The sequence below is a fragment of the Strigops habroptila genome, chromosome 3 (assembly GCF_004027225.2).
Source record: "Strigops habroptila isolate Jane chromosome 3, bStrHab1.2.pri, whole genome shotgun sequence".
Taxonomy (NCBI): Eukaryota; Metazoa; Chordata; class Aves; order Psittaciformes; family Psittacidae; genus Strigops; species Strigops habroptila.
In genome coordinates, this window is record NC_044279.2 from 28,819,704 (window position 1) to 28,846,406 (window position 26,703).

At 37.1% G+C, this 26,703-nt stretch overlaps 1 protein-coding gene across 1 annotated transcript in view; it reads left to right on the top strand.

Moving 5' to 3' along the window:
• The window catches only part of DOCK4 (dedicator of cytokinesis 4), a 254,581-nt gene that overhangs the window by 179,153 nt on the left and 48,725 nt on the right, over positions 1–26,703 (top strand). Inside the window, 5 exon segments of the mRNA XM_030479015.1 lie at positions 5,274–5,401; positions 7,552–7,686; positions 10,270–10,368; positions 18,531–18,625; positions 26,124–26,199. Of these exon segments, the coding sequence (XP_030334875.1) occupies positions 5,274–5,401; positions 7,552–7,686; positions 10,270–10,368; positions 18,531–18,625; positions 26,124–26,199 (533 nt within the window).

Genomic DNA, 26,703 nt, shown 5'->3' on the forward strand with positions numbered 1-26,703 from the left:
GGAGCAATCATAAGGACACTCTAAGTTACATTTTTCATTTTCCAAACTGCTTGGGGACCAAGTAACATAATTTCCATTTTCCTTCCATTATGTTAGTTAGGTCAGCCTAGCTGGAAGATCCAAATGAATAAATGTAATTAAAGAGAGTTATTTAATGCCAAGTAAGGGGCTCCTGGGGACTTCCTTGGAATTGTAAGTCTACTTTCAGCTGTATGACAATCTTTTTTGTTTGCTTCCTTTCGTAGAAGTGTTAGTATTTTATTCAAATCCAGTTTCATTATTAAGGAGTCATATGAATTGGTTTGGCTATAAACACAATGAAAATTACATGTTAAGTTTTATGTGGAGGGTATGTTATACACAAATAAATTGTAAATTTATTAGACCACATGGAAACTGATGTGAAAGAAATCCAGCAGTAATACAAGCTCCCAATGTACCTGATAGGAAGCTCAGGCAAACACTTGTACAGTATGATTTCAGCCATCTTTATGTTGAAGGGTCTTGTGGTGATCAGCATCTTGGTCTCCTTGCTCTTTATGTTTTCTCTATTTAAAATACAAAATTATATGTAGACTTTCCTTCAGTCAATCCCTAGAATGAAGTCCTTTTAAAATCCTCTTGGGGAAATAAATATTGCACTAGACTGTTAATGTGCAGAGTGAACTGAACATCCTAATGTGAAGTTGAGGCTTGCCACTGTGAAAATAATTGATTTTTGTCTCCCAAGTGAAGATGATGAATGCTGCAAGCTGTGGTGCTAGCTAACGTATTGGAACTAGATGGAACACAGGATATAATTATTTATTCAAACATCTAATAATGAGGAGGGCACTTCTTAGATAACATTTTCTGTTATCTGGTGCTTTCTTGGAAAGAAGTGAGAGTAGTTTAGCATGGAGTTTCACACATTTTCTTCTGCAAGGGCCTGAACAACTAACGTATTAGTTCCCACTGCTGCAGAAATCAACTGATACTAAAGCTATGCTTTTGCTAAAATTGGGAGATACATTTGGCATATTGTTGAAAGCAAACATCAGGGGTTGATTTAAGGTGCCCAAGCACAGACGTTCAGTACAATTTCGGTTGTATTCAGTGCATCTGGTCTCTGTCTGCCTCTCTAGAGAATGCAGGTTATATATTGTATTTACTGATCATGTGTGGGTAGGATGTCTGAAATGGCTGTGTATTGAGGCTTTGGTATAGCTTACTTAGAACCTTTTTTCAGTGATTTTAAACTTCAGCTCTTATAAGATAATGACTACAGAGATGTTAAAAGGTGTCAACAGAAGTTATCTGCCTAGCTCCTGTGAAAAGTTAGTGGGTATTAAGGCCTTACTTTACTTTTATTTTTTCATATTTACTTCTGCATCTTTGTAATGCGCAACATTGGGCATCTAAAAAGAAACAGATGACAGCTTTCCTGCTGATAAAAGCTAGCAGTATTTTTTTTTGACTCTTGGCCTTTCTTCCAGTCACCTGGTACTTTGGGTGTAACTCTTTGGACACATCCCTGTTGATACTTGCAGAATGACCAAATTGATGACCTGCATATGCCTGTAGCCGGAAGATTTTCTACTTTTGTAATTTCCAATACATTGGTAGTGTAGCACTCTTGTTTATTGTCTTTTTGCATTAAATGTTATTATAGCTTGCTTTGGAAAAGAGTTAAATCTGTTTTGATGGGAAGAGTTAAGGCAAATAACAGAGAAACACCTCCTGAACCATGTCCTTCTTGGCATGATTCAATTAGCAAAATTAGCAGAACACCAATATTTGGTTTTTTTTTTTCTCTAAGGGCACTACTTTGAGCTTGCAAATTCAATAGCTATGAAAACATGAGGTGTGAAGTGGAAATGTCTAGGTTTCTTCCTCCAAAGAGGAAGAATTTTCTAGGAATTGCCACCAGTCAAACATGTCACTGTTCAAGGAGAATGCTGTTTGTTTGTTTAAAATGTTCTATTACACTAATTTTTTTCCAAGCAGGCTGAAGTTTTGACCAGCCATTCAGATATAGTAACTTTAAAGGATATTTCATTTTTCTGAAATTAATCTTTAAAATACACTAGAATAAAGTAAGTTTTGTATGTCTGTGGAGGTGCTTTACAACTAACTGAAAAGTAAGGGGGAAAGTTGTGCTGTGGGTTAATGTTAATGTTGATGTAGCTTGCATTGGAAAGTCACACAGATTGCCCAGAGTAATCTCTCTTTCTAACTATGCCGAGCATGTACTTGAAAAGCTCAATGTCATGATTTTTTTCCTCTCTTTCAGTATAATATTTGTAAAGGGCAAGTATTAGCATTTTAAACAGTCAGCTAATTTGGCTTCCTGCACAGAAGAATAACTGGGATAATGACTGATGGCTAAGAGTTCTGATTATTGCACCATTCCTTGTGCTCATTAATTTTCCTATACAGAATGGCTGACATTGCAGCTGGCAATTTTTAAGAAAAAGAGTAACCTGAGACAAATGTATGCTACATTCTCCAAACTTTCTCACATAGTCCTCTGTTTGGGAGGTAGAGGGTCCTTTGTTAGATAGGTGCATTGCAAATACAAAGATGATAAGTTCTGACAGGCAAAGGGATATGAGACAGTTAAAACCGAACATTGCCTGTAGTGAATATGCCAGCTCTCCTCGTCTGTAATACCATTACATCTCTCCACCTGAGCAGTTATTTAAATGATGGGCTTATAAGGAATATATCTAAAGCTGTGTAATATGTAGTGGTTAATTCAGTACCTGGTGCGGTTCCCTCCCATGTGTAGTTGCAAGCCATTGTTAGATGCTTTTTGCTAATCTGTTTGGTCTTGGTAAAACACAGTTCCTGATCATTTTTGCAAAAATGGGATACTTGAGACAGTTGAATGAAGATGCTGTTTTGCCTGAGATGCTTTGGGCCATGCTTAGTGTAACTGTTGGTTATTTACAAGTCAAGTGTTGCTACACATAGATTCTCTGGTCTTCCAAATGGAGTTCATAATGCTGTGCTTACACATGAACAGTGCACAGAGTAGTGGGCACTTCAGAAAAGGTACCATACCCTGAGTGTACTCATCAGGAAGCTGCCTAGAGTTATCCAAGAAGAAACACCTTGGCACAGGACTGTTCCTGTTTTCTCCTCACGTTCTGGGCTGAGGGACTTGAGTTGTAGCTGCAAGAGAGGACCTGCTGTCCTCAGAGGACTTATGGCCTAAAGGGTAAGACTTAGACTAGTAATGGTGTGAAGGAGCTGCTAGATCTGCTGTGTGACAGATGTGGAATTAAGTAGTGATTTGAGCATTTGCCTGGGAATGGAAGACCAGGTTCAGTGGTCTGTCAGCCTGGATTCAGCTTCCTATCATGTGCCTGCTGGGAGAGTACCCCAACCACAGAGTCACAGGCTGGTTTATGCAATGAACCCTTCAACTCTTCTCTTGAAGATGGGTTACCAGATAGTCAAGAATTTGATGGGTGTAAGGCCTAATGGAAAGCAGGGAAAAGTCTTCATCCCCTGTAGTCTAGAAGTAAGTCCTTTTTTTATAGGAATGGAGAGTCCTGCGTTTTCACTTCAGCAGAAGCCATTAGCTCTGATTTTTAATCTATCGGTAATCAATAAGCTGTTTTATCAGTGAAGCTCAGAAGCTGACACTTCCCTAACCACAAGTCTGCACATTAGCCAACTTTCTGCCCGCTTTCCCTGTGAACCTGTAGATCTTGTCAGTGGCAGCTGTGTACACTTGACATTTCAGACTATCTGAGGCAACACTTTGCTGAGGTTCTGGTTTTTAGGTAGACAAAAGGAAAATTGCAGAAGTAAGCGATCACTGGATAGAGGCTCTTTGTTTCCCAATTTTGAGTTTCAGTACCACTAGTTTTGGATTCCTTGATCACCTTTTGCCTATTGATTCCTTGATCACCTTTTGCCTACTGCCATACAGTCTTTGTTTATATTTTTCTTCCATAGGAAGACATAGTGAACACCTGAATAAATAATAAGCATGAAACACCTGTTTAAAAAGAGCAGGCAAGCTTTTTTTTGAAAACAAGAATATACTTAAATAGTGTGTACAAATGAACTTGTCTATATGATTCGTCTTGTTACAGATAACTAGACAATGAAAACAAGGGACTAATGAGAAAACCAAGATTAGTGCTATATTTCAGTGAGTGAAAGAAGCATTCAACAAATAAAATCTCAGAATAAATCTATCTTTTTCTCTCGTGGAAAAAATAGAGGAAATATTTGGGGGGTGGGAGGGGAAGAGAGAAGTGTTTATAGAAAGGCTAATCCACGAACAACACCTGGTTGGCAAAATTATTTTAAAGGAGTACTTTCCCAGCTAGATAAGCTACATTTTTTAGGAAAGAATTATATTAATGAACAAAGGAACTGAGTAGATGAATATATTTAGATAATGTAGCATATAATCATCATTAAAATGTTAATAGAGGAAATGATTCAAGTACATTTCTATGAGAACATAATTTCTCAATTATGGAAAAGATCTAAAAACAACAACAAAATTAAAACTGGTAATACCCATTCCAGTTATCAAGTTGGAAATAGGTCTGTGTTGTCACAAATATAAGTATTAGGCTTTTCCCATTTAACATTGTCTTTAATTGTAAGAAAAAGAAGCAAGAAAAAGTAGCATGTTAATGAAGTTCTTGCATAATTTTGAGACAATTAAGGACTGAAAATAGCACCAAAGAGCTGTGTTTAGAAAATGAAATAGAGGAAATGCAAATCAATTTGTGTAGATACCAGTAGTCTAAGTTGCTCATACTTGGTAGGAGTGAGGAATCTGGTAAACTGAAAATCCTGAAAGAAATCTGAAAGTACTGCTTGTCTGAAAAGTAGAACTCATTTGTAGAGTAAGTTCAAGAAGAACCTTGTTGTGACCTTGGCTGTCACATGGCAGGGAACACTAGAACATAATTTCACATTGTTTTGAATACAAGTGTCACTGTGCTAAGGTTTTTGCATGACAGTTTGATAAATCCTTAGAATTTTCTGTTAGATATAGTATATTCCACACAGTGGTGTTTTTCTCCAATCATGATATGACATACTGACTTTCAGCATATTGTTTATTCTTCAAATATTTGCTTTAGAATATTATGATTATGCAGTAAAAGCTTCTGTTTATGAAAAAATGTTGGTTAAAGCAAGTAAAAGCTTCTGCTTATCAGAAATACTGGTTTAGACTGAAAACATTTTTTTGTCTGTGTTAAAATTAAGTGATTCTATGAGAAGCTCATACTCATAAAATTTTTAATTTTTTCCAGATTCTCGATACATTCTTCTTCCAGTAGTTTTGCATCATCTCCACATGCATTTACAAGAGCAGAAGGACCTTATAATGTGCGCACGTATCCTTAGCAACATATTTTGCCTCATCAAGAAGAACAGCTCAGTGAGTAAACACCATTTCACTTCCATAAGTTGTTGAACTTCTTTATATGTCTCAATGACATTTAATGACACAAACTGGACTGTGATGAGGAGCATTTTGAAGAGTCCTCTGAGTAATGATTCTGCATAAACATGTCGTTTTGATTTCTCATGAGCCTTTTCTTCCATGCAGGAACATTTTAATAGTAGCGCATAGTGTTCTGCCAAGCTTTGACACTTTTTGAGTGTTGTGTTGGATAGAAAATGTCCACTTTCCCTTGGAGGCATTTTCAGATGTGGGCTGATTAGTCATAGGGGGCACAGGGATGATATAGGTAAATAGGTTGATCTGAGTATTGCAAGGGTGGTTGCACTTGGTTGTTAGCTGATAAACTTTGTGGCCAGTTTCTGATGTTTGCATTTGCAAATTGATCTGTAAAAGCTGCATATGAGAGCTAGCTTAGATAGGTGTATTGCAAATATGAAGATAATGATAAGTTCTGATAGGCAAAGGGATATAAGACAATTAAAACCGAACATTGCCTGTAGTTAGTGCAGTACATGCATATCAAGGCCACCATGCATTACACTGTAATGCATTAGTGACAACTGGTTTATGTGTTTCTTCATTTCATACCACTGTCAGCAATTAAAGTTGGCCTGTCAGTGATTTCATAGGGAGGTGGCTTGCTCCTTTGGCACTGTAACAACATTTTCATTGCAGCTGCTCCTGGGTTAGTGTTAGAGCTTATCACAACAGAAAGTGCTGGGAGAAAGGCTTTACATGTCTGGTCTTAATTTCAGGAGATTTTCATTTGGAGTCACCAAGCCAGATGTGTGCACAATGAGTGGGTATCTGCATAAAACTCTCTGTAATGTTCAGGATATGCAGCTACTGTTTTTAGTAATCTTGCAGTCATTGAGAGTATTAACAATTTGGTGACTTTGATATGATTTTTGTGGATTGGTTGCATCAATTCATTGCTTGGTAATCAAGATAATTTAAAGATTGAAAGAACAAGTGAATTGGCAGTCAGGCAGCTTTGAAAATTAAGGTCATTAGCCATTCTAATAGTAACTTGTGCATGAGTCCTCATGTTTGATACTGTTCCTAAATACACTGTATACTGTCTGCCTTCTTAAGCAGCAAAGTTAACAGTTGCTTGGTACTAGACGAAGTAACAGAGAACACAGCCATGACACTAGACTCGTATTGATCCAAACAGGAATTTGGAGTTTTGTTACAAACAATATGCTTTGGGTGTGTAGGAAGCAAAATAAATAAATAAGTAAATCACTCTCACACCTCAACGTCAGCAAAGTTGAATGATCTGTTTGTCAGCTGAGTTTTAGTTTGGTTGTGTGCATTTGATTATGAAGTGTTTCTTTCTGAAAAGAAAATGTCATCTTAAATCATGGATAAAATCACTCAGATTAAGTTGTCTTGCTGCAGTGGAGACAGAAAACATTGTTGAAGCAGGGAAAATATATTTCCATCTGAATTAAAAAGGAAAAGTAACTAAGCTTGACTTCATCAAGTGTTTTCATATGTGTAATTAAGGTATTTGTGGTCTCTTTTAGTGGTGAACACTTTGGCTCCTTTGTATTGATGTGGAGTACAAGCAGTTGTAGGCTTACATAAATGACTAATTTGTTTTTGCTACTCAGCTGATAAGAAGCAATGTAGCTGGTCCTTACTGCTGAAACAGGTCTTGAAGGTTGATCACCATCTGCTTGTTTCTGATGATAGTTCTGAAGTGTGAAAACAGAATTCTACTTTTTTTAATTTAAGCCTCTCTTGGCAATTTCCCCAGAAAATATATGGGAGTTACCTATAAAAATCTTGCCCAAAAATTTCTCCTATAATATTTCCTGCTTTCTTCTAAACATTAATTGAAAACAGAACTATGCTAATTTGATGAAAACTTACATATTCAAAGTCCATTCCTGTAACTGTCCTCAATACTTCAGTTCAATGTAATTAATTGAAAACTATTAGAGGAAAAAAACCCCAGTAGAATTAAACAGTATCTTAATTAGAGAATAGTCCTTGTTTCTTGAATGTACCATTTGTAGTAGAACTATAATTTGTTTCTAAAATGATATCAAATGAAAGATGACTGTGGTCATCTTTCTATTCTAAAATCTTAAATGTTTTATTTACTATTTAAGGAAAAATCTGTCCTGGAAGAAATTGATGTGATTGTAAACAGCCTGCTAGATATCCTGTTAAGGACCATTCTAGAGATCACCAGCCGACCACAATCATCAGGCTCTGCTATGCGCCTCCAGTTTCAAGATGTGACTGTAAGTTTCTTATAATGAAATACCTCACAATTGTCACTGCGTGGACTACTAGATTTGTGACAATGTTGTCTTTTCATCGCAATTCACAATGTCAAGATTTTGTTTATGAAACAGAAAATGAGGAGAACAAAGAAAACTTTTTTTTCACCTTATTAATTTTCAGTGGAAATAGTAATATTTTTTAAATTAAATTTACTTATAAATTATAACTATAAAAAAAAGAACCCAAAAGACATAATTTCTCTTGGGACTGTTTTAGGTCAGGAATTATTTCATTATGTTTCTTTTGTTGACAAATCAAATAGTTTTCTGAAACTACTTGAATTCCTGAAAACACAAGAGTATCAGTCAATAACATTTTACTTCTAAAAATGCATACATTTTCACATGACAAAACAGCTCTAAAATGCCTGCAGCATCTGTGATGCTAACTTGGACAAATCCAAATATCTTAATTGAAAGGCATTTTGTTGTTGTCAGGGCTGAGCATTTGAGCTTCATTTCTATCACATGAAGTAGAGCATGGAGGATGCATTTAGAAGATTAACAAATGATATTTTGGTCAACCTGCTATAACATTTCATGGGAATTAGAAGGTTGAGATGCAGGCGTTTACAGAAAAGCCTATGATGAGCATTGATCAAACAAAATGAGGTGTTATTTTGCTTTGTTTTCAGAAAGGTTCAAAGTTTGCTTTTGAAGGGCAAATCAGTTCTAATATGGCAAGGGATATGACCCCAGCATGAGCTGAGGGGGCAAGATTTTCTGCAGACAACATACTATGCTCTGTGATTTACATCTCATTATATGCTTCATTAATTAATTTACTACCCAGTTTTTGTACTGTAACAGTTTTAGTTAATGGATAGAAGGTTGCTTTTCAAACAAGAATTTCCTGAGATCAAACATTTCAGAAGCATTTAATAGCTGCGGAAGAAATGAATTGTTGGTTTTTTGTTTGTTTTACTTTATCCTACAGAGAACAAACCATATGAAGCGTTTTATAGAGCTGACCAAGCTCTGTAGTAAGATATCTTTGTATCACTGTGATTCAGCAAGACTATACATCCAAGAGTCTGGGGGTTTTTCCTTTAAATTCAAAAATTACAGTTTGTTCTGTGGCATATCAGGCCATCACAAGAAAATCTAAGCTGAAGTAAGTTTTGTAGTATTAGATTGTTAGCGTAGCAAAGCTCTGAGCTTACTGGTTTCTTCTAAGATATCCACTTGCTTGCAGATTACGTTTTCATAAAACACCATGACAGCCTAATTCGTTCACACCACCAAAAAATTAGACTCTGGAAGTGCTTTCAAGTTGCAAAATTTTCTTTTTATGCATCAGAAAAGCCATGTTATTGTCACCACAGGATCTCAGAGAATACTTAATGTGGAAGTGACTCAGAGCACAGCATAAGGCAATTATATACATTTATGTAGAAACATCATGCAGTATGAGCTTATGGCAACACACGGAGCCAGATTCTTGGAACTATTTGTAGAGCAAGTATGATAAAGTACTCAATATGAGTACAGCAGTAGAGTCTGTTCCGGTATGTTACCATTATTTCAAGCTGCATGTATCATAAGTTACTGTTTGAGAGACGTATCATGGCAGCACACTGGATAAAATTCTGTCATACTTTTCCATCAGATATAGTCTTCCTCATAGAAGTAGTCCCAAACTCATCTCAGTGTGATCTGAAGCCCACATATTGCTGGTTTTCTGCACAAAGCAGCAGCATACGCTGCCGTGACTGCACCATTTCTTTCATCTGAAGTAGTTTTGGTACCTTGGTACCATTTCACTGTGCAGCGAGGAATCTTGTTAGATGGTAGCCTGCAAGATGGATGTGATGCTTTAAACTGAGTGCAAGGAAGACATGGCTTCTGGGGGTCAGTGTTACAAATGTTGCACTAAAAAACAGTGAATTTAATGCAATGGTGAAAGTGAAACTTCTGCTTTAGGATGTCAGTGATTTAGACCTTTGGATTTCCTTAAGAAAAATGCATTTGCATATAAAGAGTTATCAGAAAACACTCAAAATTAATCTTTATTGATTTTGGATCTTGGAAGTTCAGTTTCTCAGAACCTAAATGAATTGCAATTGAATTAATGAGTTTTCTTTTTGACAAATATTGGGGTTTGGGATGAAAAATGTTTCGAAAAGTTCCCAGCTGACTCCATTAACTTTTTCCCTAAAAGACAACAAGAACATTCTTCCCAGAATTGTTGCAAAATATTTTTGTTTATATTTGTTTCAAAACTGAGTTGACTAAATAATCTGTTTAAAAACAGATAGATGGGAAACAAATCACAAATCAAAATTTTACTGGTTTAGCCCTTCTGGAGCTATTTCAAATATTTTGCTAAGCAAGTAAACTGCATTTGATGAAAAATCATTCTTCATATGGGAAAGAAGTTTATAATTAAATTCATGTATTTTCACAAAATGTGGAGCTTATGCCTAATTGTAGATAATTTCCCTTGTATTTGTTAATTATTTTTAAGTGCTTATAATATGACAGTTTAAGCTCAAGCACAGAAGTCATTATAATATTTCTATTTTTGACTTATCTGAATAGGGGGAATTTGTCTCCTGTTTGTTGTCACTCTTGCGACAAATGACTGATAGACATTACCAACAGCTTCTCGATAGCTTCAACACAAAGGAAGATCTGAGGGTAAGTAACAGAATTGTCTTTCCACCTGTTCAGGTCTCTATTTATCTTTTTGATTTATCTCCCTTAAAGATGCTCCTGTGCTTTGATGAAGCGCTTCAGTATTTAAATGCAATCTGTTTTTCAGATCAGCTAGCTTCTTCATGGTCTTTCTTGTGTACTCAGGTCCACTCTTACAGTGGGGTGAGGATTCTGTTCTTCTACAATGACAGGAGATAAGAACAGGGATGGAAGGGGGACCGTATAATTGCTTTAAAGCCGTAAACTCAACCTCCAAGCCTGTTTTAAGAATGGTGTCAATCTAAGGTTACACAGTTCTGCTTGATTCGTCTTGTCAGGCAGTTGGGTTTTTTGTTTGGTTTATTATGCTTGTTTGTTTATTCATTCATTGAATTGTATATGGCAATGGCAAACATGCAGCTTGAGAAATGCATATTTAACTAACTCTCAATTTTTCTTAAGTGTGCAGCAAGTGTATTGGAAGGAGGACCTGTCAGACTTGTAACGTCTGTCTGCCCAGTTTGATCATGAAAGAGAGTAGCTGCAGAGCATTTCAGGGCAGCTTTGACCAATTTCATTGATGCAGTTACCGGGTTTATGGAGATACAGCATTTTTAATTCCGTTTGAGGGGGGAGGATGGTTTTTTTTTTTTCAGTAAGTTAATATTTCCTGCATAAAGATATCAACAACACTTCCACTCTGCTAGACCCTGAAAAACTTATTTAGTACCAAATTTGATCCACATAATAAATCTTGGGCAATCACTTATGCCCATATTCAGCCAGCGAATCTAGATAGGAGAGTAATCAATCGCACTAGTATCACACTACTGTCCTAGTGTGGTAGTACAGTTTCAGATGTTACTCTTAAATTACTTTGATAAACTGAAGTACTGCCCTGAAAAGGGGAGTCTAATCATGGTGCAATTTCTGATTTCCTTAAAATTCCTGATAGCTGTTTAGAGCTGTTCGGAAGAGAGCATGCCGTTCGTGAGTGCCTTTTCTTTGTAGTGAGATGGTTATATTGAGCTTGAAAGATAGCAAATGGTGCTAAGAAGTTGTCATGAGTCAAGAGTGCTACCTGGAGTTATATAGGGTGGATGATTTTTATACTAGTATTACAGCATCTGTTTTCACATAGCATAGTTGCTGTCATTAGGCATTTTTTAGTATATGTTGTGAAACCTAGGCATTTTTTACTGAAAACATTTTCCCTTTTGTTTGAGTTCTGAGCAGGTCTATATTCCTAGGTTTAGTTTTTTATATTTCCTAGAGGCTTCAAGCTTTATTTCCATTTGATGGATCTATGAAATACAGTGTTGAGTTTATTCAGACTTTCTTGCTTTAGAGCATGAAAAATCTCTAGAATTAGTGCTTGAATGGTGTTTGATTTGACACATATATATTCCCCCCACACACATATCCTACTATTATACAGAGACATATGGAAAGCAGCTGTAGCCAGTGCCATCAGCTATCAAAACAGAGGTCTTAAGAACTCAAGTCCAGAGTTTATTTCCATTCAGATCTCATCAAATCAGCATCATCTCTACCAGTGACTCAGTGGCAGTAGGTCGATCATCATTAATGCAGTATTGCTTCTCTTCTGAGTCTTAAATAATATATTGGAAATGTCAAATACCACTGAAATGTGTGTAACTGAGAGCAAGAGGGAAGGATAACAGCTAGTGTGTGAGGCTGACACTGCTGTTAATCATGAGATGATTGCGTATGACTTAGGCTATCTAAACTATCTTGCAACTTACCTCTCTATTTTTCTGATTATTTGACAAATGTGGCACTTCCTTGGTATTTTATACTGCTTTAAGATATGCCTCTTAGGAAGTGACATCACTATGACTAAATGAAGATTCATGAGGTCAAAAGTACCTGTGATAAAATTTTTTTTGTCTCAGAGGCTTTTAGAGGCTGAGCTAGTAGCCATAGTTAATCTTTTTACTAGTATGTACTTTTGGGATTTAAGCTTCAGTGGTAACTACCATCAGTTTGCTGTATTTTTGAATCCTCTTTTTGCCCCCTGGTCAGTGATGTCAAAATGGATTGGGTCTTCTCTAAGCCACGTACAAGTTACAAATCTGATAGAGGCTTTGCAAGGGACTTATCAGAGTGTAATCCACGCTTCTGAATTGCTGTCTGCTGTGGTTTTTTTGCTTTGACTACCTCTGTTTATGATTAACCATCTGTATGAACAATTAGGCACTGATATTACAAGGTATTTTTAATTTCTCCTGGACTCATTCTCAAAATTACTATGTCAAGTGCTTGCATGAATGCATGTTTGCACAGCATTTCTGACACTGTTAAAAGCCCTCCCCAAACCGCTTCTCCAAACAAAAATTCACTCATTCAAGTACTTGTAAAAAGGGAATGGAGGTTGTCATTCATTCTATCCAAATATATTTGCAGTTCTTATTAAAAAAAAAAAAAAAAGTCTATACCAAAATTATTAAAGGCTGTTTCCAGCTTGTTAATCACAGTATAACGAAATGGAGACTTTGAAGGAATGACATGTACACATTTTTATACAACATGCATCTGAGTGATGCTTTAAACAAGTGGTTGTTTATGGAAATATTTTCTCTATTTTGTAAATATATTTAGTTTAAGTAATTGACATGGTGACTGTTTTTCAGTCACTTCTACTTCTTTAAGAGAGTCAGGTTTTTTCCACACAAAGCAGAAGATAGAAGAAGCATTTTTTATTTGAAAACATGCAAATGAAGAAATGACGTGAAGGGAATTCATGGTTGAGTGGTAGCACCAGAGACAATAAATACTTCACTCACTTTTTTGAAACATTGAATTTAATGAGGCAGTAATTTTAAATGCTTCCTTTTATCTTTCAATATTATTTTAAAGATGTGTTCCTTTTGCTTACCACAAAATACCATCATCATCTAGTAAATATATTTTGCAGCAATTTATAGAACAGAGGCGCCCTCGTAGGCAGATATTTGCTACCGCAAAAAAGCTTGGATGTAATTTATGACAAAAGATAAAGGTGGAAGTTATAAATAGAAGGGGGAATGTGACTGAGAAAAACAGTATGTGTTAGCACAGTGTAGCTTTGAGCATAGCAAGGTGTTTTTTGTTGATATGTGTCGGGGTTTTAAGTAACAGATTAAAAGAAAAAACAAACAGATAAGTACCTGCCAGAAGGCCTAGTTTTTATCCATTGGCAGTGTACCCTACATGATGTGGAGGAATAGATATACAGGAGAGATCTATGAAGGAAAAGATAATATTTCATAGGTATAGACATAAACTTTACTAGGTCTCTGATCCCTCTCATCCGGCTAAAGGAGCCTGGTGGGTGCCAAACTCTACCATGAAGTGCTATTTACTCCACTGTTCTCTAGTGACTCCTTGGACACAGGCTGTGCAAGGTCTGTAAGGCATGGGGAATGTCTCTGGTGGACAAGCTCAATTCTGGCCACCATCCTTCCCCTGCTATGCAGGGACATCTGCTCATACATGGGACTTCAGAAAGGATGAGTGCTGGGGCAGAGGGATATCTCTGAAACAAATATTTGTGTGACTTCTGATGTGTATTGACAAAGCAGTGAAAGAAAGAAGATCTGGAAAAGGAGTTGGCCACAGGGTGGATGAGTTGTCTGGTCAGAGAAAGCCCACTGACAAACCATCCTCTTCCTTATGGGCACCTTGGCACTCTGCAAAAAAGCTCTAGGATGCTCTAGAAAGACTTGATACCACTACTTGCTTAGTAAGTCTGCAGTGCGAACCAAAGCAATGGATAATCAATCAATGAGCTTCAAAGTGGACTGTTGACCCAAACTAAAATGATTAATAGATGCACCTTTAGAGATCCAGTGAGAAGTCTGACCTGCTTTACAGAGGATTTTATTTGCATACAGGGAAATGTGAAGGAAATTTCAAGGCAGTTTTTGGTTAAATGAATAGTTTTCGGTCTTTCAGAAGGCCAATTTTCTCTCTTAATCACAGTTTGATAATTTCATCAAGCAAATATTGCTGCTAAAGGAAGCTGAACTGTGATATTGTGATATTAAGTGGTGTAAGATAATACTAGAGTCTATGTACACTAGGTAGGAATATTAAGAGATGGTATTTAGACTACATAAAAGGACAAAATTATTCCCTTGCTGTCTCCTAAGATAGAAGGCATATGAGACATTAATTATATCTGTGCTCAGCCAACCAAATGTTAGTTCACATATACTGCCGGCAAAAATGTTTTTTAAATGTTAAAATCTGTTACTAAATCATTACGATGTGTTCAGCAGAGCAGATATGACTATGAAAGACAATAGAATCATAGAATCATAGAATAGTAAGGGTTGGAAAGGACCTTAAGATCATCTAGTTCCAACCCCCCTGCCATGGGCAGGGACACCTTGCACTAAACCATGTGGTCCAAGGCTCTGTCCAACCTGGCCTTGAACACCACCAGGGATGGAGCATCCACAACCTCCCTGGGCAACCCATTCCAGTGCTTCTCCACCCTCACTGTAAAGAACTTCTTCCTTATATCTAATCTAAACTTCCCCTGTTTAAGTTTGAAGCCATTATCCCTTGTCCTACCACTACAGTCGCTAAGGAAGAGTCCCTCCCCAGCATCCTTATAGGCCCCCTTCAGATACTGGAAGGCTGCTATGAGGTCTCCACACAGCCTTCTCTTCTCCAGGCTGAACAGCCCCAACTCTCTCAGCCTGTCTTCGTACGGGAGGTGCTCCAGCCCTCGTGGCCCTCCTCTGGACTCTCTCCAACAGCTCCATGTCCTTTTTATGTTGAGGACACCAGAACCGTACGCAGTACTCCATGTGAGGTCTCGCAAGAGCAGAGTAGAGGGGCAGGATCACCTCCGTCGACCTGCTGGTCACGCTTCTTTTGATGCAACCCAGGATACGGTTGGCTTTCTGGGCTGCAAGCGCACACTGCCGGCTCATGTTAAGCTTCTCCTCAACCAACACCCCCAAGTCCTTCTCTGCAGGGCTGCTGTGAATCTCTTCTCCGCCCAGCCTGTAGCTGTGCCTGGGATTGCCCCGACCCAAGTGTAGGACCTTACACTTGGCTTGGTTAAACTTCATAAGGTTGGCATCGGCCCACCTCACAAGCGTGTCAAGGTCCCTCTGGATGGCATCCCTTCCCTCCAGCTTATCAACCAAACCACACAGCTTGGTGTCGTCAGCAAACTTGCTGAGGGTGCACTCAATCCCACTGTCCATGTCGCCGACGAAGATGTTCAACAAGACCGGTCCCAACACCGATCCCTGAGGGACACCACTCGTTACAGATTTCCAACTGGACATCGAGCCATTTACCACAACTCTTTGCGTGCAGCCATGGAGCCAGTTCTTTATCCACTGAGTGGTCCATCTATCAAATTGATGTCTCTCCAATTTAGAGACAAGGATGTCGTGCGGGACAGTGTCGAATGCTTTGCACAAGTCCAGGTAGATGACGTCAACTGCTCTGCCCCTGTCCATCAGTTCCGTGGCTCCATCGTAGAAGACCACCAAATTGGTCAGGCAGGATTTCCCCTTAGTGAAGCCATGTTGGCTGTCACCAACCACCTCGTTGTTTTTCATGTGCCTTAGCATGTTTTCCAGGAGAAACTGTTCCAAGATTTTGCCAGGCACAGAGGTTAGTGCAAAAGAAACAGTTCAAAATACAGTTACAAAATTGATCTTCCATGAATGGTGCTTCATGGTAATGTCTTATGATGTTTGGATCATGAAACAAAAATGAGCAATTGCATCATGCAAAATGCCAGGCACTAGAATGATAACCAAAACATTTTATGGAATTGCTGCATGAGGTAGGTCCCTTGAGAGGGAACACTGATGCTGAATATTAATGAGCAGTGCTGACACATGAAGGATACTAACCAGTACATTAATGGCAAAGTATCAGACTAGTCAACTGGCATTCTACCCTTCGGTTATTTTAATGCTTCTAATAGATTCTTAGGGAAATGCATCATCAAATCTAAACTGAATCATAAAAAATAAGAGTTAGCTACAGATTAATTCTGTTAATAGAAGCTTAACAGTTGTATTTGAAAATCTTAAAATTGACTGGCTTTTCCAAAGTTTTATATGAGTTACCTGTTTCAGTTATATTTCAGCTTTGAATTATACTGCATTTTGTTTTTCACATGTACTGTAACAGAGATCTGCAGTCTTACTTGGGCTTTCAAATCCACTTTTTGCATCTAATATTGGTTGTTACTAAACTAATGACACAATTTTCTATTTTTTTTTCTGTTAAAATTAGAAATAATTAGCCTGGTGTTAATGATTCAAAATGATTCAGTGCCTGCATTTGCTTTGGTTTAAAGTTTGTGTGGTATTCTGGTTTTAGCCAAGTTACCTAAAGAAATTAAGTATATATGGTTTTCCTCTCTGCCATTGTTTTCTTACTGACTTTTGAAGCAGCTGAATGCTTCAGATTTCAGCAGGCTGGGTTCCTGAATTTCAGCAGGCTTTGGCAGTGGCTCCTGGGTCTCAAAGGCACTAAGTTTAAACCTCAGGCAGCCCTTCGCTTTTAAGTCCTCAGAGCATTGCCTGGGTTCCCAACAGCAGCAATTTGGGCTCTTCAGTTCAGCAGCCAATCAGCTAGTTCCCTAACTGCAGCAACATGTATTGTGTCTGGACAACAGGCAGGATAAAAATGGGATATGGGAGAATTTGAGACATTATTGTGAGGCGATCTGCAGCAGCATTCAAGGCATTGCCATATTGCTGGGATTATGGCACAGAGCTGCAGGGATTACAGCACAGGGAAGGGAGGTAACCCCTAAAGAAAAAAAGGAGAAGGCAGAAGTGTTAAAATTGAAGTACAAGGTGCAAAGCTATAGGAAAGCAGTCCAGAATAAATGTGTTGCTTGTAGAGCTACTTGTTTATCTGTAAAGCTGATCATCTGCATTCAAAGACTGTGTTATCTGCAATGAGTATCATTTATAGTCTTTAATACAGATAATTTTTGGCATCTTGCTCAGAAAACAGGTTGTCTCTTTTATGTAATCTTCTCTGGTGGGTGGGTGCAGGGATCTCAGCTGCCTTTCCCAGCGCCTGCATTTGTCTCCCTTTACAGTGATTCTCTAATGAAAGACATCTGTTCTGCAATGCCCGTCATCTGCACATTGATAAATGCACTTGAGAATATATTTTGGTGTTCAAAATTATTTGGTGTCCTTTGTTTATAGCTTCATCACACCAGTGTTTCAGGCTAACTCTCTACAAGTGGTGTGGGCAGAATCAATACAAAGCATTTCAAGGTCAGGTACTGCACTGATTCTGCTAGGCATGTTATATCACTTGCCTCATGCTCTTCATGATTGCAAAAGCTCCGTTCTGCTTACTAAAAAAAATGTTGGCAGTGCTATATGCAATCAGGATGGGCCATTAGAAGTATTATCCTTGTTAATTTTTTTTGTGAAAAGAAAATCTGAAAAATTGTGCACAGAGAGGAATAGTTTAGTTGTTTATTAGTGAGTTGAATGACATAGGAGATGATAATGCTAAAAGCTCTTAAGCAGTGATTTCTACATTCAAAGTACCTCACATGTGTTAACTATTTTTATAGATTCAGCAAACAAGGCAGAATGGTTAAGTGACCTGTATACAGCCAGCCAGCTGCAATAACAGTTCAGGGGCCTGGGCATCACTATTGAATTCTTTGGGCTTTGCAAACCCAATGATAAAATTGTCCTTACGCTCCCTGTCTTTCCCAGCAAATAATGTCACTTCCAGAATAAATTTTGAAAGTGATGAAAACCTGGCATGATTAAGGAGATACTCAAACCCTGTAGTGTTTGCAAAGTGCTTTTTTGATTTGCAAATTGTTCTCGGGATCACATTTGTGGAAGTGTATGGGTGGAAACCAAATGCATCTTTGACATTTCTCTTATGTGTTGCTGTCAATCAAATGGCAAATTAAATTATTTTCCTCCTTTTAATAAAAAATAATTAAATCACTATTTGAATCTTTCTTGTAGAATCAAAAAAAAAAAGAAAAAATACTCAGAAGTTTATCTATGTTGAAAATAAATGCAATTCTTCTATTTCTATAATGAATTTTTGTCTCTGATTAAAATATTTTTAAAGCTCACTGCTCTTTTTAAAGCAGCAAAGACATATGACTTCTTCTTTTCCTTCCAAAGGATTTCCTGCTGCAGATTTTCACTGTATTTCGAATACTAATACGACCAGAGATGTTTCCAAAAGACTGGACAGTGATGCGTTTGGTTGCAAACAAGTAAGGCTTTTTTTTAATGTTAATAAAAAATACGGGTAGTATGCAAATATCATGGTATAAATAAAATTATGTGATGTATGTAATAAAAAATTAAAATATCTTTTTTAATGGTGGCTGCAGTTTTTCATTTTTGATTTTAAGATTTAACATCTCTGGACTTATGTTACATGGCAAATTCATAATATAATCTGTACACCTTTCTATTCTGAGTTTCATTAAGCACATATAACTGGAAACTCAGAAACACTTTTACAGAATGAAGATGCTAAGCATCAACAGCTTTGTTTTCCAAGTAGCAAATGACGAGTCTCAACAGAACTTCATTTCAAATCTGTTTGTTGAAATGCTGAGTTGGTAAAGATCTGTTTGCTCCCAAGAAGAAATTATCTGCTGTGATATCATTAACAGTGTTGTGTGTTTGTCAATTTAGTACTTGTCAGAATAATCACAAATTAAAAATCACAAATCAGGAAGTGAGGTACTGCACAAGCAACAGTAACGCAGGGCTCTGAGCACTGCCTGGTGATACTTTGAGACGTAACCTGCGTCTCAACTGTCCCTTCTCTGCTCAGGCCTTATTTTTAGAGAAACAGTTTCCCAGCATTTCCAAGACGTCATTACAATGGGTCTGAAATTACTGAATTTTATTTCACCTATGTCACCAGCTCTCCTTTTTTGTAGGCTTAGCTTTACATCAGATAAGCCAGCTGAACAGTCAATAGAATTATACAAACACCAGTGTCAGCAGAGGAGGGGGGATTGTGTTGGGCAGACCTAGGAATCCAGAATTTAGGATTGACGTAAACTTTCATGGTACATATTGCAGTGCCTGAAGGAAATTGTTTTTTGTTCTGTGTTGTGCCTGCTGACTCCAAGGAATTTAAATTCATGGTGCTATACAGAATACTAGTAAAAATATTATTGTTACAATTAGATTTCGCAAAATTGTGTTCATGATATGTATTTGTTATGTGGATTTGGAAGCATCATAATATTTGTTCAAACTTTGTCTTTTTTTTCATCATTTTTAATACCTCAGTGTTGCTAATCTTGCTAAGTTTGAATTCCAGCAAAAAAAAATTATTGGTAATAATCAAAAAATGTGTATGATCTTCATATGATCTTTTGTTTCTGTGTATGATTTTAAAGAGATACGGCTGATGCCAACCTGCATCTGGTAATCATGCTGAAGAAATAAATTGAGAAACACAGGAAGGAGGACAAAAACATCGGAACTTTAGACTAAATATATAATCTGAGAAATTGTTGTATATTCTAGAAACAGCTGGCTTAGCAGATGGCCTCGCAACAGCTGACATGTACAAAATTAAGATTTAGGAACAACCTTGGCATGTGTTTTTCAGGCTGGTTGTGTTCAAGATTATGATACCGAGTTCTGCAAAAGGATATTTACTTGCAGCAGTATTTTAGTTATCTTCACACATCTCCTTTTATTAATCCATGTCATGATGTTTCTGACCATCTAGGAGGTGACTCTATGTCCAGTTCTGTCAGGCAAAGAAGATAGGCAGAAGTTGACGATAACTGCTAGTGGAAATTGGCCATGGCAACTGGCTAATCAGATCAGCTAACTGAACCCGATAACACACAATGGCATAAGCACTACTGCCAGCAAATGGGATATAAATACATTGTTACCAATTCAGCATTCAATAATTGCTTTACTAGGCACTCATTCCCTTGTGGAGGAAATGCTGGTTTGCTGTGAAACAGGGTCTTGGCCAGGTGTACCTTAAAGCACGGAGTGAACTGAAAACTCATCATTCTTATGTTATATACTATGGCTTACTTTCTGTGCCTTCATGAGCCAGCAGGAAGAAAAATCCCCTTCTCTCCTTGGCTGCAGAGGACTAGTTTTTCCAGAGCTGTTTCTGAAGAGGAGCTCCTTCCTTTAACTTGTGACCCCTACTGCCATTGCAGTGACTGCCTTCTTCAGCTTCCTCAGGGTGCTCAAAAGCACAGAGCCACATAGTAGTAGGTTTGCTAGAATTGCCAAAACCCAAAATCTTCAACTGCAAAGAGAAGAGCCTAGAGGCAGGATGAGAAATTAGGGCACTGCCTGCACCACAGTCAGAAGTGGCTGTGAGCCATTCTTCCTGAGCTTCACTTGATGAGCCAGAGCATTTCCAATGACCTGGGACTCTTCAGGGTTGAAGGCAAAACTTCTTCAACAGCTTGCTCCATTCATGTCTAAAAGGAAAAACTAGAAAGTCTAGCCCATCTTTTTAAGAGTATAATCAAGTAATGCATTAACAGACGGGACACTTTTTAAGATTCGGCTGGACAGGGTGCTGGGACATCTAGTGGAGGTCTTGCATTGCCAAGAAAGGTTGGACCAGATGATCCTTGAGGTCCCTTCCAACCTGGTATTCTATGATCTTTCCTAGCTTGTGCTTCCCAGGAATGACTGTCATGTTTCCTATGTCAGATGGCCGCCTTCTTGCGTGTCTGGGCTTCAGCCCAAGAAACAGTAACTTATCTGACAGCAAGTGTGTGTCTTGGGAGCTTCACCCATCACTGCAGTCACATCACCAGCAGCACTGTCTTTTCTCTCCCCTGTCCCTAGAGTGATATAAAAATTCAAACTGTCTGGTATTTACAGGAAGAGAGATTTAGCCTGGGGAAGAAGTGAGTCCCTAGCAAGGATATAGTCAGGTAATACGATTTTCCTGAGGGGGGAAAAAGAAAAAAAAAAATTTTTTTCCTCTTATTTATATATGCAGAACTTCAATTACCTTAAAGATTTTTAGGTCTTAAAATGCCATAATTCTTTCAAAATGCAATATTTATATATAGAAATATTGCTGCCCCCTGGCTTCTGGATTTTTTTCTTTCTTGTTGCAATGTTTTCAGTAACTGTGTAGCATCTGATATTTGGATGCTGTCTGGGATAAAAAAAAACGCAGAAGATAGTATAAGGTCAAGAAGACAAATCTGTAACTATCCAGAAATTAGCATACTTCACGATGATGCATGTGTGATCTGTAATTCTGAATGTCAGGTGCCCAAATGAAACTTATGGCCAGCATTATAAAACTACCAAGTGACTTCCACAGTTTGAGACATATAGTAACATTTTAAAAGGCAGACTTAGCACTAAAGCAGAGAAATAGATCTTTTTTGAATTGTGTTCTGTGGTGGAAGGAGAAGAACATGCAGAAAAATTCCTTAATGTTTATTAGCTTCTAGCAGTCGAGTAATGAGACAGAAATTCACTCTGTTTAAAACTGCATAATCTTGTAATAGCTGTAGTGAGCTAATAAGCAAAGTAAAATAATTATTTATGGTTATCTAATATTTCTAACATGGATGTTACTACTGAGTGACAAAAATATCTTTTTATGTATACTATGGAAAATATAATTTTAATTTAATTTCTTTCATTATAAGGATGACTTACTTTCTACATCAAGTAGGTAGTAAGCTGGCTTGCTGGCCCCCTAAGCAATGTTTCTATTTGTAACTTCAAATGAGCACCACATAATATAGAAAGATGTCTGAATCTGTTGCCTTGTGCCAGAGAGGAATCCAAAATTCTGTAATAAAATATGCCAGACTAAAATTGAAGCTTCTGGATATCACCTTCATAATGTCTCTCTCAACAGGAAGTCACTATGTAGTGGTCACTTACTTAAGTTGCCCCAAGGTTAGGAAAAGAATCACTTATTTAATGCTTTAATTGACTGCTGTCTTTTGAGAGCATTTAGCAGACACCTGAACTCCAGGTATGTCATGTTTCATTAACAATTGAGGCGGCTGTTGGAGAGCTAAGTAAGTTTCTATTACTTGTTGGGCAAAGGTTTGATATTTATAACAGACTATAGCTATGTACTATTGAACAGTGAACTAATTTTCCACTGGTTTCAGTATGCAAGAAGCTTTAATTTTTAAGAACGCTGTGTGATTAACTAAGTATATCAGAACTGCATTTTGTTGAATGCTAGAAATGCTAGGTCATCCAGTTCTCAATTTGAATTTTATAAGCATACAAAAATGAGTGTATGGGTGTATGAATATATTTATAGTAAAATAATTGGTCTGTAAAGTAAGATTTGCTATCGCGTGTTGTTTATACTAAAATTCCAAATGTGTCTACTGAGAGCTGGATATAGGGCCTTTCAGCAGAGCATCCTTTTGGTTATCTGATGACCGAAAGACATTATTATTATTTCTTAAAAAGTTACTCAAACAGAATACGCAGTAAAGGAAGACATCAAATTAGCATTAATTTCATCATTATGGCTGCTTTGAAGAATCCTGTTAGCTCCCATGGTGTGGGAGTCTGAGACTCCTACAATGAACAAAAATTCTTGCTTTTATGTAATACACAGTGTTGCTAACATTCTTGCTTTTATGTAATACAAAATGTTGCTAACAACTGAACCTGACCTGCACTCTGTCAAAAAGCATATATATACATACGTATGCATGTATGAATAAGTTTATATGCATATAATAATATATATACATATACGTGGCTCTTAAGTTCATTTCATTTATGAATATTAAAGGAGCTCTTTTTCTATTCAAACATCTTTGTGCTCAGGAAGATTTCACTCTGCAAAGGATGAAATAAGAATGTTATATATTCATCCCATATCAGAATGGAAAAATAAGGCTTTCATGTTCTACCATTGGCTGCCCAGACAAAAGCCACGTTGCCAGAGCACAGTCCAGGCAGCAGGCCAGTTGTGGAGCTGCTGTTGTGGAGTTTGGGAGCTGCTTTGGATTGTTCAAACAGATTATGGCAGAAAACTGCTGTGAAAATCTGACGGAAAAGCCACTCTGGAAACAAGGGCCTTGGGTTAGCATTCTATGTACAAGCCCACATAACAGCTAAAAGCAGAGGATTTTCTCCTGTAATACAGTCAGTGGTTCTAAAAAAATTTGTGGCAGGTGGTAAGAGCAACTAAAGCAAGTCTTATCACAAACTTAGTGTTTTCTGGTTTGATAAGCAAATGGAATTCAAATAAATGTTGTCGTCGTTGTTGTTGTTTTGAAATTGTTGGCTGGGAAGCAACTTGGAATGTGAGTATTGTACCAGATCAGGCAGCTGTTCCTCTGTCCTCTGGCTGCTATCTCTGCTTCATGTATTTTTACTTTTTTTTTTTTTAATAGAATCTGCATTGCATGTAGGAAAAGCGGAAAGAGAACCCCTAATCTTCGCCATGTTTTCTGTCACACCTGATTTTAGTATGTCATAGGTTCACAATAATAGATTGTGGGTCAAAACCAATGGTTTCATCTTTCTATCTTCAGTCTGATGTTTTGAGGTTTTTTATCTACAACAGACACTCTCACTACAGACCCATATTTTACCAACTAATCCATATAATATCTTTGGCTTACCAAATAAATCAAACCTGAGCTATGTTGCCTATAGCAAGAAATACCTGCATTGCAATTATTCTGTTATCCCAAGAAAATTCTGGAAAAAATATACAAAAAATTGCATTTTAAGTTTTCTGCTCTAATCACCTTCCTATAAGAACTGACACAGATATTTCTTTTCATTTTCACCTGCCATGGAAGGAATGTGGCAAGAAAGGAATTGTCTCAGACATAAATAGAACTGTGTAATGTAAACGTGGCAGTATGGTTGTAGTTCTTATGGAATTTTGTCTTGCATACAAATTTTCAGGGGTTTGTTACTTTGGACTTAGGTTGAAATTTTACGTAGCAAGAGTTCTGACCATCTGACCTTTTCTATCAGAACATCTTCCTGAAATATGAAAACTATTTCCATTTTGCGAAACATATGGGCTGTAAATTAAGTCATGCACAATAACAAGAATGACAGGACTCTCTTCTTATCCATGTCTTGATTCTTAGCTTTGCTTATATTACAGTTTGTTAACGTTTTACTTTGTCTTCCTTGCTGCAACAGGGAGTGCTGTACATACACTGTAACTCCCTGTTGGTGGAAAAGTGGGGTAAACCATACAGATGAGTGCTAAACATGGAACACTGCTTGGACAGGAAAGCTACAATGTAATTATTGTGAAAATAATATGAATGAAAATTACATTTGAGCAATGGAACTGGGAATGAAGGACACTTGAGACTCAGGCAGTGTTCTAAAAACAGTCTCAGACTTGGCTGTTACAGGTGTTCAGACACATCAAACCAGAAGGTAAAGTTTGGCAGGGACAGTCATTTTAAAAGTAAAGAAATGGAAGCAAACATTTGGACTAGTAATGAGCTAAATGATACAAAGCCATTTTGTATTTATAAACTTGAAATCTGTCGAACATGCCAGAAGAATAATACAGTTTATCTCCTAGGTGGGTTGGTTAACATATAATTCTTCAGTGTTGTGAAGATGAAACATATTATATACCTTTAAAATACATATATGGCAGTTATTAAATCTAAAACATTTCATCTTGAATGAAAAACGGTAAAAAAAAGAAATTCAAAGTATGGAGGGGTTAACAAATTTAGCATTGTAACAGCATACAGGTCAAGAACCATGCTCAAAGAAATACTAGATGTATTAATAGTAGATAGATGGTAATGAAATGAAATGTATAGATATAAGCTTTTCCTCAGAAGGTCTTTATACACTTGATTGATTGTTGTAAAATACATGAGTGTAACAGCAAAAAGATCATGCTATATTTGTCTGGTTTTCTCCCCTGTAAGCTTTCAAAGAGAATTTTTGGTTTAACTAAATCTAGTGATAGTCACGAGTGCACTAAGCAGAGGTTAGCTTGAGGGTTGAATCACTGACATGAGTTGTATTTAAAAAATCTTTAAGGATGTTCTGTTTCAGTAGATTACCAAACTTGGTTGCTACAATGAACAAGGCTGTGAATGACCTCTGGTGACCACCACTGTGAAAGGTTTGGGGTCGTATATATTTATCTAAGATAGATGAATATAATTCAGGCAGGTGTCAATGTAGGGCAAGGCATGACCATTTGCAGCATACAGAATAGAGATCTTTAGAAGCAGATCTTTCTTGCAGACATCATGCAGTTTTACATTTATCTGTTGTCATTAAAAAGGCTGTTTGTCCATAGGGCTGTCAATATTGTATATTGGTAATTATTAGATACTTTATATTTATAATCTATATGCACATACTTTCAGTACCAAGAAAGCTGAAAGCAAATTGCCCAACTATATATACCAGTACTAGTAGGACAAAGTGTGTTTTAAATCTCGTATCAGCAGTATTTGCAACACAAAATTTATGATTTTTCTTTCTGATCAGTTATATTCTATACAAAACATCTGTTTTCAGCACACGTTCTTGCATCACACGCGTTTGGGGTTTTTTTCCTTAATCTGCATGTTTTCTGTCAATAGGTGCAGTTAGAAGTCAGATATTTGTATGTGTTTAAAATGTAGTATTTAATGCCACCCTGCATGCTACATCTATTTCTGCATTGGAAAATTGTCCGGCTCTGCGTATTAAACATGAATTTTCACTTAATGAAACCTCTTGTCTTTTTCATTCTTTTCTTCCCAGTGTGATCATTACTACAATATTGTACCTTTCGGATGCTCTTCGTAAAAACTTCTTAAATGAAAACTTTGATTACAAGGTAGAGTAAATGTGTCTAACATAAGATAGATGCAATAGCTGCTACATCATCCTTGTGGCTTGTTACTAAACTTATCTCCAGCACCTAAACAGCTAGAACATGTCCTAAATCAGCAATTTCAAATGGTCAGAGATTAATTTTTTTCTTAAATACAGAACTGTCTTAAAAGTCAGGTGTGCTGTGGGGTTTGGGTTTTTTTTTTTTCCAATTTCTTTTTTTTTTTTCATTTTGTTATTTCAGCTTCTATGTTAGACTACTTATTCAGGATTTTTGCATAGCCATTTTTTGGATTGTAGAAGCTAATTTTCTTATTTGTTATTACGGAGTTATCGCAGAAAGGAAAATTATTCCATTTTTAATCAATGCAAATTTATCAAAAATACAGATTTGCATTTCTGTAGTTTCTCTCAAGACCAATTAACATGCTGCATAATTAAAATTAGAACATTATGACATGCATGGTGAATGTAATTAAAGATGTTAGAGAGTACCTCATATAGCGAG